Here is a 13,627-nt window from a genome sequence, read left to right as displayed (position 1 = left end):
AATTTATCGCTAAGTATTGTGTGTATAGAGAGATAATGAAAGAGGAAGAGATGTGTGTGGAGAGGGAGAGAATGAGATGAGGATGGATTGATCTTTGCGAAGAGATGTCTTGAATGAATAATGAACCCTCTCTTTTATAACTAAATATCATGCCCAATTTAGAGGCTAGGAAGTGGAGTTAGTGGGTGCTATATTTGGATTGTTTCCCAGGATGTCTTGTCCAAGTTTAGCTGTAAAAACGTGTCTTGGTGCGCCAAAAATAGAAACCGTGTAATTTTGGCTGTCTGCGATTTTATTGCATCCTACTGACTCCAAATTTTCTTTTTTAGTTTCTCATGTTTTAGATCTTCTTCCTAGCTTTCCAAAAAGTGGTCGCAAGCCTAAATCGGAGTTACGAGTCAAAAGTTATGGCTATTTTAAGATCAGGCTCCAGTTATGCGTTATGCTACAGTGCGGCCAGGCCACCCGCACTGGGATCCGCACTGCGGCTGCATCGAGATCCGCACTAGGCTCGGACTTTTTCTGTGCGTTCAGATTTCATCCACATCGATATCCGTGCGTCCGTACGGATTTTGACAAATAGCTTATTATACATTTTTAAAATTGGCGTGCGTCCAGAAATCCAAGTACTTAGTGCGGCTGTATCGTAAACCGTGCGTCCGCACTGGGCATTTTTCTTCGGTTTTTCTTCGTTTTTCTCCATTTTCTGCAAATTAAAACCAAACAAACGCAGTAACTTGATCCTAGGTGTATTCTATTCACTTTATATTCAAAATACAAGATATTTGATGTTATTTTGTGATAAAAATCAGATCAAATATGTATATAATTTAGGCCTATCAAATCGGTGGAGTCATCGAGTTCAAGAGCCAGACGTACACCAGCATGTGAGTAGACCTCCACTCATCCCATGCTGGAGTACCCTCAGCCGGCTCAGTAATCACTCCAGTCAAGTACCCCTCTAGTTTCCTCCCTACCAGAGTGTACAACACCCGACATGACCAGCTCAGATACGAAGCTAGACCATCGAGTTTCACATCAATCGGTGGAAGGTCCACCCTTGGCGCTGGTGCTGGGGCTGATTTCGGTGCTATATCACTAGAGGCAAAACTAAATGCTCGTATCAACATTGCGATCTCATCACCACTCAGCTTCCCCAAGACCTCTTTCATGGGATTCGAATCCCCGCCTTCCATTGATCTGACTCTGATCTATACACAAGATTGAGTCAAATCCTCTTTCTTCTTCCCCAAGACCCAATCTTGAACCCTTAAGATCTAAAACCTCATTACCTCGAACCTCTTCCTCTTTCCTTTAACCCGATCTTGTTCTTATCACATCAAGATTCGAGCTCAACCAACCCGATCCAAATCAGAAAATAACAATCACCAAACAGTCACAAGAGATGCCAACCTCTAAAAGAAAGGAGGCCGACTCAATCAAGAGAGAGGTAGAGAGAAAGAGAAAGGAAAAAAAATAGAGCAAATCAAGAAATTATGAAGAAAGTTAGCTGTTCTCGGGTCAAGGAGGCCAGATCTGGGCGAAGCAGCTTCTGGCGGGTCACCTGAACCTCTGGTGGGTCACCTGATCCTCTGGCGGAGCCCCTGGCCAAGCACCAGCAGGGCTGGCGGACCCCTTGGCGGAGGGCTGGCGGACCCGCTGGCGAAGCTGGTGGAGGCCTGGCGGACCCCCTGGCGGAGGTGGTGGCTGCTGCACAATTTTTGAGGCTAAACCCTAGATCTGAAAAATAGCTCTGATACCAACTAGTTTTGAGCTAAAAACAAGCTTATCTTTATTGATTAATCATTGGGCTTATATAAACCTTACAAAGCACTCTTACAAATAACCCCCTTAACTATTTCATAATGGCCTATTCATCGATAGGTCCTCAAAACTATTCTAATACGATAAACATAACAACAATATATTTGTTCAGTATATATTTCAAGAAAATAAAAAAATAACATAGTTTAATTTGAGAAAAAATATTTTGCATGACTGCATCATGCTAGATTTACTAAATATGTTAGTTGAATAATGGATACAATTTTCTCTGTGCTTCTTCTCTTATAAAGTTGATCTAAATACAAAACATAAGAAATTGTCATATTCTAGTCAAACAAAAATCACATTTTAATGCAATTCAAAATAATACGATAATACATAAGTGATATTAGATTATTAATATTGCTCGTAGAACACTGTTACATTTTGAAATAAAATAATAATAATAAGAAATCAAATGAGAAAAAACTTTTCTTACTAAAATAAATGAAAAAAATCTTTCAATTTAGATAAAAAAAATGACATGTGTGTATACTGTAGGGGGGGGAGAGCTGGAGGTCCCAATGATTTCTCCAAGGAAGATACACTGACCCACAGTCTCACCAAACAGAAACAAAATCCTTTCCCAAACTCTACCTTCTACCACCACTGAATAAAAACCCACTCGGATTCACTTCTCTTGTCTTCTCTGTTCATTGATTCCTCTCTCCTCTTTCAAACAAAAACATATTCTACGACAATCCAACGTTCGAGGTTGATTTGAGCGCTCGATCTGACGGTGATCGGATGGGCAACTCTCTCGGTTGCTCCGCCACCGGAGAAAGGCTGGTCTCGGCGGCGCGAGATGGCGACCTGATCGAAGCGCGTATGCTCCTCGAGCTGAGTCCGAGTCTCGCTCGCTACTCGACCTTTGGTGGTCTCAACTCGCCTCTGCACTTCGCTTCAGCCAAGGGGCACACTGAGGTGACGACAGAGATCGAGCGTTTTCTCTTTTCCCTCTTTTCTTTCTTTGCATTTTCTTTGATTGTTGATGAAATTTGTTGCCTTCGGTGTCAGATTGTGTCTCTTTTGCTGGATAAGGGGGCCGAGGTGAACTCAAGGAATTACTGTGGTCAGGTGTGTTTTGCCTAACCTTGAATCATCTCTGATTTTGCTAATTTTGATACTTCTTCATTTGGAATTTTAGCACAAATGGGAGTTTCAAATTGATCTCAGTGAACTGATCCTTTATTTCTCTTAACTTATCAACCGGTAAAGACTGCATTGATGCATGCATGCCGGCATGGTCACTGGGAAGTGGTTCAAACTCTCCTCCTCTTCAGATGCAATGTATGCATAATCTTTGCATCTGTTTAAGTTTATTTTTCCTCAATTCTACAAAAAAGAAAAGAACTTTTCATGAGTAGATATATTTGATTTGAAGGTGACTAGAGCAGATTACTTGAGTGGAAGGACAGCTCTTCACTTTGCAGCACATGAGGGACACGTCAGGTGCATCAGGCTCGTGCTCACCGACTTTGTACCAAGTGTTCCCTTGGAAGACGGCTCTTTGCGTACTGATCCTGGAGATGCCGATCGAAACAGCCCCAACAGAGAACAGAGCAGCCCCAGCTCCTCAGTTGGCCACAAATTTGACCAACCGTCAGTCCTTTATCTCTGCTTAAACTTAAATGTTTACTAAAACTAATCATTTTAAGGTTATATGTTTTGATTATATGTTTAATGCAGTGCACGTGTGAAATTTATGAACAAGCCAGCTGATGGTGGGGTCACTGCATTACATATGGCGGCTCTGAATGGTCACTTTGAATGTGTACAATTGCTGCTTGATTTAGGCGCAAATGCTCAGGCTGTTACATTTCCTTATGGAACCTCAGCTAATTTAATTGGTACTTGAATAATTTTAATTTTAGTTATTTCATGCTATATTCTTTTTTTCTTTTCTTTTGCATATTTGGACATACATGATTATTTTGTACTGAATTTGTGAATCAGGAGCTGGGAGCACACCCCTTCACTATGCAGCTTGCGGTGGAAACCTTAAGTGCTGCCAGGCAATATCTATTTACTTTTTAATATCTTAATTTTTGTGTGTATCTTTAATTTGCTTGACGTACCTTAGGTTACCCGTTGCCTACTTGCCTATAAATGTAAAAAGTGCAATCAGTTTATTTATTTAGTTTGTTTTTCTGTCTGTCCATCGGCAGATTCTTCTTTCTAAAGGTGCGAGTAGGCTGACCTTAAACTGTAACGGGTACATTCTTGTAATCTGCACTTGTCAAACTTTTATTCGCTATGTAATTGATTCAGTTGTCAATATTTACTTTAAGTTGTGGTTTATGTAAAATTTATTTTGGTTTATATTTATATGTACAGGTGGTTGCCACTAGATATTGCTAGGATATGGGGGCGGCAGTGGCTTCAGCCATTGCTAACTCCTAATTCTAACTTAACAGTTCCTACATTTGCACCGTCTAGCTATCTTTCATTGCCTCTCATGAGCATACTCAATATAGCTCGGTAATTGTTTTTCTTCCATTTCTTAGCAACTAAGTCAAAATCTGATCTTTTATGTAGATTTCGCAATATTTGATTGCGATTGTGTGTTGTTATTGAATTTTCAGAGAGCATGGATTGCATTCATGCCAAGTTTCATCTGATGAAAGTGATCTCTGCGCTGTTTGTCTTGAAAAAACTTGCAGTGTAGCTGCAGAAGGTGAGAAATTATGTATATACTCCCATTCCCTTGTCAGTTTACCTAGTAGATACCAAAGGAACCTGCCCATCCAAAAAGGGTAGTTTGGGCATTTTTGCGGAAGTTCTGTGATCTGATTGTTTACATTTTGTATGTTTATGCAATGAGATTTCTGTTTTCCTTTTGGGTTATCAGGTTGTGGCCATCAGCTGTGTGTTAAGTGTGCACTGTATCTCTGCTCAACAAGCACCATCCACCATGATATAACGGGTCCACCCGGGTCAATACCTTGCCCGCTTTGCCGCACCGGCATTGTTTCTTTCGTCAAGCTCCTAGTTTCCCCTGCTAAAACAGAAATCAAATCAAATCATGTTCGGAGCCTCTGCAATCCTTGCATTCAAAACCCAATTGCCGAAGATGAACCCGCTATCATCTCCAAATCTGAAATACGAAGAAATCGAGTTGCGGCTGTTTCATCAGAAGTTGTATGTCCACTTACATGCAGTCCATTTCCCTCTGCGTCTCTACCTATGTGCAGCTGTGGAGATGGTCCATGCACGTGTGGCGATGCAGCGGAAATAGATAGCGAGGTGCAGTCATCTAGACCTTCGCATAGTGGATTGGAAATGGAGAGGATAGATGAACAAGAACTGGAGAGCATGAGCTGTTCGGGCATGTTTTGGGGTAGTAGGAGAAGCTGTCATAGGGAGCACCAATGCAATGCCGAAATAGATGTCTGATGTGTTCATCATTGGTTTGTTCTTTTTTGTGAATAGTTCAATTGATAGCAATGCGAGAGAAGATAAACATAGAAGGATTTGTAAAACTCTTTCCATGACAGTTAGCGTGATTAAGATTGGTAACTTTGTTTATGTAGTGAGTAAAAGAAAAAAAATGCATACCTGATATTTTAGCTGTCTCAACTTGATTTTAAGAGATTTTCATATCTGCTTCTAATTTAATTTGCATTGCAACGGCATTCAAAATGCTTTTCCCAAAACTAGTGAAATCCAGCATAGTGCTATCAGATTCTTGCCATGAAAATAGCAATCTAGTAACTAAGATGGATCATGAGAAGAACTCTTCAAGCACATAGATGAACTATATCTAAACTCACGAGACAAATTCCATCTTTAAACAAATATATTGTGATGTAATTATTTGAAATATAAGATGTCAGATTGATTGCCTTTGTAGCAATGTTGCCAAATCAGGCAACCAACAGCAAGTCTGGTAACATTTTGACCAGTAGAGCTCTCAAAACATTGTACCAAGGCCAGGAACAGTTGAAAGGAAATGCCCAGTCTATGCCAGCTCATGCCACTTGATGAAACTGACACAAGACCAGCTTTATCTCCTGCCATAAAAGGATGCGATCAGATACGAGGGAGGCTGGAAATCCATCGGGTACAGTGGCGGAGCCACCATGTAAAAGGGGTAGGCAATTGTCTTCCCGTGGAATTTTTAAATCGGGTATGTAGTATAAATATGTTGGCCTGCTTACTCGAAATTAAATTGTCTACTCCTGTTCTTTCACAATTAAATACTACGAATGAATTAAGTTGCAAATTGTGATTGATAATTGACTAAAATTGTTGATTGTTAATGTTTTTTATATTTTATTTTATTTCTGTTTAAATTTGATTTAGAATTTGGTGAGATTGATTAAAGTTGATTCAAATATATAAGTTAATTTTGTCCACTAACTTGGTAACCGATAACTCAAAACTTTATGCCCACCTCAGACTTAAATTATGACTACACCACGATCGGGTAACATAGCTGTTGTGGTAGTAAGACACCTGCATCCCTTGCTGAGTTGCCAGCTTTTGCCTCTGTCATGGAGAAACTTGCACTCTTATCTGAATGACGATTCTCACTGTCAAACATGAAATGGAATTTGCGAAAAATGCAAATTCTCTGATCAGAAGGCCATAGCAAGGTGGAGACAATGCGATTTGAAGAGGGAAAATTTGCATGGATTTCCTTGTAAAAGAGGTCGGATTTCGGATTTGGTGAGAAACGAATTGGCACTGAGAAAGGAAACTCGGGCTCTTATTTTTCGGCGTTCAAAATAAAAAACAGTATCAACGATTATAGCTTCTAAGAACCTCTGATAACATTGTCAATTTCTTCTTCACCTCTTTCTAAGAGTAATTTTGTTTTTGGTTTTATTTTCGACCTACCTTTTGTTCTTAGCATAGAGAACCCTAATTATGACTTTAATGTCACAATTAGTAGTTATATAGAAATTCATGCGATATTTTTACTTGTAACAGACTGAATTCTCCTGATCACATAGAGCTTCTGATCAAGAAACTTCAATTCTAAATCATTTCTATTTCAATGAATTGAAATGAATTTTTGTTAGATTTTCTTCCTATCATAGTGGTATTAATTTCAATTTTCAACCAAAGCCAATTCCGCTCCAAGTTAACAGAAGAAACTAACATGAATTGGAGGCCCAACGGGAATTAACCCACAACCCAGGACATCCTACATTGATCACTGGTGACTTGATCTCTTGAAATTAGCTCAAAATTTATCTCTTCTGCGTTCATCATGCTGTCAAAAACATCTAATTTTATCAAAATTGATCTAATAAATCTTAGCAATCTCACTTATTAGGCATCATGAAATTGGCACTATGGCATTTGACGTTGGGATAGTTACAAGTTTACAACTTTAATGGGTGAATCAAATAAAAATATCAAAAGCAGATCAAGTAATAGGTAAATATCACAATGGATTATCAGTAGAATTTCTGGCACAGTCAACTTTTACCACCAACTTAACCTACGCTATACATCCACATTTTTAGTCCAACAATATTATTTTTCACAACAAAAATATATGTATCCAACCCTTGCCAGAAAACCTATCCATATTTGTACCCACCTACTGAATTGCGCCAAAAAAAACATATCAACTAATCACATGTATAAACTAAAAAACCCTTATTTGGAAGAAGGGTTACCAAACACGGTCCTAAGAACCCTGTCACCTAACCCCGGTACAGACGATAAGTAATGACCGGTTTCTGGCAACTCATGATACTTAATCCAGCTGAGTTTATCAGCTATGTATCTCTGCAACGTGACCGGTACAAGTCCATCCTCGTCTCCTTGGAAGAGGTGCACAGGGAAAGGTGGCTCAGGCAGGTCCATCGGGTCAAATTCCCATTTGCCAAACATGACATTCATGTCCCTGTAGATCGACTCATACCTCCCCTGCTGTGTTGCCAGGTCCATTTTCTGTAACAACAAAATTGTAATACTTCTGTCAGCACAAATTTTCTCCTACTTATTTTTAATTGGGTAATGTAGTGTTGACCGGGGTTAGTTTGGTTTACCTTTTTTTGACTGCCGTCAGCTATTCTGGTTTTGCGAATCTCGGCATCACGTTTATTTGGGAAGTAAGTGGTGCCCTTGATGACTGTAGAGGTAGGAAGCCAGCTTTGCTCCATCCACCAGTGGAGGATGCTGGGTGCATAATAGGCGACACGTAATGCCCACTGGTCTCCCACTTCCTGCTTGTTGTATGTTTCACTGGCCAACTCCGGTGGAAACCCTGGCCACCGGTAGTTTATCACCGGTGCCATTAGTACTGCTCCAGCTAGCCTACAGGAGTTCCGTTTTTTCTTTTCTCAGTATATGTAAAATTAATAACTTATTGATTTGTGAAATAATAGAAAATGAGCAATGAACAAGATTTGATAAGATGTTTCTGCCTAATTCCTACCTAACAAATATCTCCTTTACTTTTTTCCAAAACAAAGTATCCGGCTTCCTGTACATAACCTTCCTCAATAATTAATTATTCCACCTCTCTTTGGAGTTAGTTTTATTCTAGAAAGAGAATAAATTTAGAGACGAAGGTGCCATTTTATTTTGGATATGAAAACATAATAACAGTGTTACTCTCTCTATGATAACACATTCCAAGATCCTCAAAATATAATGTAGAGGAAAGTGCTTTTCACTTTTAAAGAGATAAGATGCAAATAATGTAATTGCCCCAAAACACCCTATCTAATAGTAGATACAATTTTAGAGAGAGAAAAAGGGTTCACTTTCCATGATGCCAACTAAATGATTGCAATTTTAACCAACAAAGAAAAGATGGACCTAAACAGATAGAAGCAATTTCTTTCTTTCACTATTTTTAGTTATAGCTAAAAGGATTTAACTAATTACCTTTCTGGGATGTACTTGAGTGCACCCCAAACAGCATGATTTCCCAAAGAATTACCAAACAAGTAAAATTTGGGGCCCAAGCCCAATGCATCGGCAAGCTCTTCCACATCTAATGCTGCACTCCTGACATCACGATCCGGGTTCGGGTCACTCTCTGCATACCCGGGCCGATCAAACCCCACCATATACACTCCCAATTCTTTGATCACTTCCTGCATTGTTTGATAAAAAAAATCTCTTTAGTTAACAATAATGTTCTACTATTTTCAGATAAAAAATAATTATTATTATTTTAGATTTTAGATAAAAAAAATTTTTGATGAGATTTTAGGTAGATAGTCAAGTGTTAGATAAAAGAGAGTAAGAGACAATGCAAGTACCATCTCCACCTACCAAAAAAGTTGGAATCAAGTGGTCGAATGGGACAGCATATGACTATATCTATATGATATGAGATATAAAACCATTCTTTTGACTAATAAGTTAAAACTTGCACGACTTGCTCTCCTCTCCTCTCCACCACACAAATTGAAAACTAGCAATGCAAGGAACCATTTCTTCCACGAAGATTGAAAAGGAAAACACAGTCAAAGTCACTAAACTCTAACTGGCCACATTTCTACTATACCAACCACTACGAAAACGACATGATATTTTTGAAAGTTTTGAGTTTTGAAACGAACTGGTGAGGCACCAAAAGTATCGAATCTGGATCCAGTAAATCCGTGAGAAAATACGATCTTGAACCGGGCATCGGTTTTCTTCACGCCCGACTCGCGATAGGCCAGGTGCCGACCGTCTCTGAGCCGAACCCGGTTTGCCGTGACCGGTGGGCCGCCACCAGAGCCACAGATCGTGGTTGGAGGAGGTTTGATCGAACGGACGATCCAGCTGGAGATGGACACTAGGCCCAATCTTCTTCTGCCACGTGTCAGCTGACCCCCGGCGATGAAGCGTGGTGACGTTGACAGCATTTTCATTGTACGAGTTTGAAATTGTTAAGTGAGAAGAGAAAAGAGGTTTTTTAGGTCACCTTCTTTTACCTACTAGTGAGAAGTTTTGGAATGATAGATGGCCCAATGGGCCGGCCCACTTTGAATCTAGAAAACAGATAACATGGAAATAAAGGTTTTAACAGATAATATTGTATGAAACTTTTCATAAAAAAATATATATACATGCTGTCTTTGTAGCAATAATAATGTGTAATGCTGGTTGAACTAAAAGCTGGTATGACAGGTGTTTCAACAATTAACAGGTTTTAAAATTTGATTAAAAATTCATCACCTATATATTAAAACTGTTGATCGAATTTTTAGAGCTCCCTCTGTTTCCTCACAGAAAAACACAAACTTATATATTGATTTTTAAACTAAAATAGTCTGAACAAAGCAAAATACCCTAATAAAAAATTTACAAAAAAAATTACAAGCTAAGATGGGTTCATTACTTGTATCAATTTGTGGAAAGCTTCAATTAAAACTTAAAAGAAAGGAATCCTAAGTTCATAAATGGAGAGCGCGTTTGTACAGCTGTTGTTTGAAAAGATCAAGGTGCCTAATTTAATTTTGTATAGAGAGTCAAACTTTCACATTCAAAGTAGTTGTGTACAGCTCTTTATGAATCCAGTCTGTGGGAGGCCAGCATTTCACAGTCAACATCCTAATTTATTGCTTTTATATCTTTTCTCAAATAATAGCTGTTGTATAACTTTCTCAAATAATAGCTGTTGTATAACAGTTGGAAAATGAGATTTCAACAAATGTGCAATTTAAAATTTAAAATTTAAATGACCATGTCAAATTCTCATAGAAAGATCTTGTTAGCCTAGACCTATTATTTGACTAGAAAAACCATTTTTTGCTACTATAATAATATATGACTTCGTCGCGTGGCTAGCAATTTATGCTTTAAACATTCATGAAAATTTTCTAAGTTTGGGGGTGAAAAATGACAAAAAATATATTATTTTATTTGTATGGAATGTTTCCGTTTCTCTGACTGTGCCACCTAGACCTACGAATCAAAAATGGGGCCAAGCCAGCACAAGTTTGGTAAACTAGGTCTAATTCTTCTAATCGCTCCTGACCCAACTTTGAATTTTTTTTTTTTTTTTTTTATTCTCTGTTTCATTCTGTATCTTAGTTTGAAGAGAAAAAAGAAAAACAAGCATTTCATACATGAATTATCCATCTACATCTATACAATTAATTATATCAGATTACACTAACGGTTGGTTCACCAAACGAAATATCGTGCCCCAAACTCCAAACCGACACTTGGCAAAAGAACAAAAACATCAAAATTAATTCGGGTAATTATTGTGGAGTACCCCAAAATAAGGGTAAAGATATGGATGGAGCATTTTTGGCTTCATGCAGAGCACGAATAATCTGAAGCGCGCTTCGATTCTATTGTCTTTGCGCTGCTTGAAGCCAAAACTACTCTGTCTATGTATTCAGATGCAAATTTCTTTTTCAAGTTTGGCAAAAAGGCACAAAACATGCAACCAATGATGGAAACGTGGAGTTGAAGCAAAGTTTGCTATAAACTTTTTCATTCATTTCTAAGGAATTGAAATTGGATTTGATTTGATTTGATTTGTGCTTCCCAGCTGCTTCACATGAGCTTTTAATGAAATCAATTAAATATCTATGTCACTGTTGAATAGCTTAGTCAAACCTGTAATCTAGATCCATTCCAGCTGTTTTTTCTTAAGGAAAAACAGCATTAATCTACCAATAAATGTGAACAAATAAATATCTGGTCAAACTGGTAATGCATGTTCAATGAATTAAGAAACAAAACAAGCACAAAATTCATACACAAAATAAATGCTTTCTAAAATGAAAATGTTAATAGTTTCTCTGACCTCTGAAGCTCGAACCAAATCCGTACGGGAACCGGTGAAACCATGAACGATGACGATCTTGTATTTCGCCTTTTCCTTCGGCACACCCGATTCGCAATACGCGAGATATCTACCGTCTCTCAACCGAAGCCTCGGGGCAGTGATCGCGGGGCCACCCTCAGTCCCGCAAAGCTTAGGTGGAGGTGGTTCCACTGCTTTGTAGAACAATTTAGCAACCGCATTGATTGCTCCTTCTTCTCTCTTGCTGCTTTCTTTGTCTTTGTCTCCCCAAATTGCGGTGCAAGAGAGTGTATCCATTGTTTGGAGAGAGGAAGAGAACTTGGGATGCTTTGTTTTTTTTTCTTCTTCTTTGGGTTTCTGAATTTTGGTTTGATTTGGTATTTTGATTTGAGAGGCGGGTTATTTGGGGCGGGGGATTTTATAGTGGAGAGGAGAATTGGAATTGGTCTGCATCCTCTAGAATTTTAATAACCTACAATTAATCCAGTGTAGATGCTGAATCCGTTTTGGCTGATTAATCGTTCGATTAGTCGTTAGCGGTGACTAAACCGTCACGGATTTTTCCGAATAATCGGTCAATTATTTATGATTATACCTGATTATTCTCAATTATTCCTGAATAATCATTTGACGATATCTTATCCGTCCGACAAGCACATACCGTTATTTATTACAACACTGATTTAAATTAGAGACATAATATAAATGATAAAGAGGACAAAAATATTTATAATCTAATATTTTATTATATAAAAAAGATCTAATGGATAATCTTGAACAGTTTAATTGGATTAATTATATAAATGAAATAGTTCATTATATTTCATGACATAAATATTTTCATAAATTTAATATCTATATTGAAAATTATATTTCATGACCTTGCGTCATTTAGATATTATTGTCAAAAATTAAACATACTTTTTTTCTAAAGAGAGATGAGAATCGTGACATTGTACTAAATATGTAGTTCTTGAAAATTCAATCTTAATAACTTACTTTCTCAATCTTACAAAATACGAGCTTCAATTTTCTAATATGGGAGGGTAAAAATAGTGCAACCTCATTTTTTTATGTTCATAATTACCAAGTCTTTGCACTATGATGTGAATATTGTGGAGGAAGAATTGTAGAGGATGGAGTGAGATTAAAGATGGAGGTGATTGGTGGATTGGGTGATTGATGGGCCTACTTACCTACTCCTTCCCACCAATTCCATCAATTCCAATAGTCGACCTTTTCTTTTCTTTCCCTGTTTCCATCACTTAACCAACTTAATCATATTTTGATTAGCATTCATGTTTCGTTTGACAAAATAATACGAACCATTCCTGGAGGCTGGAGAGAGCGCGTTTCAATTTTCAAGTGCTTTCGTGTTTTCATGCGGAAAGTTTCAAAAGTCAAAACTAAAACACTCAAACAGGCAGCATTATAAATTAATTATTTTTTAATTCAGGTTCTCACTTTTACCACCGACCCACTCAGACACATCTACAGTGCATTTTATCAAAACTGACACGAGGCATTTGATAACACTAATTAAAAAAAAAATCGCAACTTAATTCTATTATTTCGTCACATTAATTAAAAAAATGGAGCACGTGAAATTCTCTCTGCAAGCTTCTATACGAACGCTTTATTCGAAGAGGAGAGGAGAAAGAAAGAAAAGGAAAGAAATTGGGATGGATCATTTACATGACAGCCTGACAATTATGTGTTGTTCTCTCGAGAATCCGTACCCTCTGCATTAACTTAAAAGGGAATCTTTTCAGTTAAAAATCTGAGAGCTAATCTAACACCTGCTTATAATATAGGAGGTATTTCAATATTAGTGCAGATTTAGTCTATACAAATCATAAAACAGATCGAACGGTTGTCATTAACTCAAAAGATTTCCTTTTGAGTTAATGCAGTGAATACGAATTCGTTCTCCCGATGTGTTCGCCATTATGTTTGTTCCCCACTAATCTAATATTTTATTCTTTTTTCTCAAAAAAAATAATATTTTCTTCTTCTTTGCAATAAAAGTAGGGGTGGCAACGAACCGAACCAAACCGAACCGAACCGAACCGAACTTAC

General features: G+C 37.9%; 2 protein-coding genes across 4 annotated transcripts; one reads left to right on the top strand and one right to left on the bottom strand.

Moving 5' to 3' along the window:
* The first annotated feature begins 2,452 nt into the window (after positions 1-2,452).
* Positions 2,453-5,347, top strand: LOC144549530 (putative E3 ubiquitin-protein ligase XBOS33). 2 transcript variants are annotated; one of them, XM_078298297.1, is made up of 10 exons: positions 2,453-2,748; positions 2,842-2,901; positions 3,043-3,114; positions 3,209-3,426; positions 3,514-3,674; positions 3,781-3,839; positions 3,993-4,039; positions 4,162-4,305; positions 4,410-4,501; positions 4,676-5,347. In XM_078298297.1, the coding sequence occupies exons 1-10, from the start codon at positions 2,572-2,574 to the stop codon at positions 5,218-5,220; spliced, it is 1,575 nt and encodes a 524-aa protein (XP_078154423.1). In that variant the 5' UTR covers positions 2,453-2,571; the 3' UTR covers positions 5,221-5,347. The 2 variants fall into 2 exon arrangements, with proteins under 2 accessions (XP_078154423.1, XP_078154424.1); XM_078298298.1 differs by having other exon boundaries at positions 2,483-2,748; positions 3,192-3,426.
* A 1,859-nt stretch (positions 5,348-7,206) lies between these two features.
* LOC144549499 (uncharacterized) lies at positions 7,207-11,938 on the bottom strand. 2 transcript variants are annotated; one of them, XM_078298256.1, is made up of 4 exons: positions 11,549-11,938; positions 8,677-8,888; positions 7,833-8,100; positions 7,207-7,734 (listed from the first exon to the last, which is right to left on the bottom strand). In XM_078298256.1, exons 1-4 carry the CDS (start codon positions 11,843-11,845, stop codon positions 7,438-7,440), a joined length of 1,074 nt encoding a protein of 357 aa, XP_078154382.1. In that variant the 5' UTR covers positions 11,846-11,938; the 3' UTR covers positions 7,207-7,437. The 2 variants fall into 2 exon arrangements, with proteins under 2 accessions (XP_078154382.1, XP_078154383.1); XM_078298257.1 differs by lacking the exon at positions 11,549-11,938 and adding an exon at positions 9,360-9,692.
* Positions 11,939-13,627: the final 1,689 nt, after the last annotated feature.

Source organism: Carex rostrata, chromosome 35, assembly GCF_964058835.1.
Source record: "Carex rostrata chromosome 35, lpCarRost1.2, whole genome shotgun sequence".
Taxonomy (NCBI): domain Eukaryota; kingdom Viridiplantae; phylum Streptophyta; class Magnoliopsida; order Poales; family Cyperaceae; genus Carex; species Carex rostrata.
Note: the sequence above shows the minus strand (reverse complement) of the source record. Positions and strands in the feature narration are given on the sequence as shown.

Bases quoted from the DNA above. Each gene is read 5' to 3' on its own strand.
- LOC144549530 (XM_078298297.1), top strand. From the start codon at position 2,572: ATGGGCAACTCTCTCGGTTGCTCCGCCACCGGAGAAAGGCTGGTCTCG. The intron at 4,306-4,409 runs GTAATTGTTTTT...TTGAATTTTCAG, and splicing joins AGCATACTCAATATAGCTCG to AGAGCATGGATTGCATTCAT. The intron at 4,502-4,675 runs GTGAGAAATTAT...TTGGGTTATCAG, and splicing joins TTGCAGTGTAGCTGCAGAAG to GTTGTGGCCATCAGCTGTGT.
- LOC144549499 (XM_078298256.1), bottom strand. From the start codon at position 11,845: ATGGATACACTCTCTTGCACCGCAATTTGGGGAGACAAAGACAAAGAA. The intron at 8,101-8,676 runs GTAATTAGTTAA...GAACTCCTGTAG, and splicing joins CTCAAGTACATCCCAGAAAG to GCTAGCTGGAGCAGTACTAA. The intron at 7,735-7,832 runs GTAAACCAAACT...TTGTTGTTACAG, and splicing joins CTGACGGCAGTCAAAAAAAG to AAAATGGACCTGGCAACACA.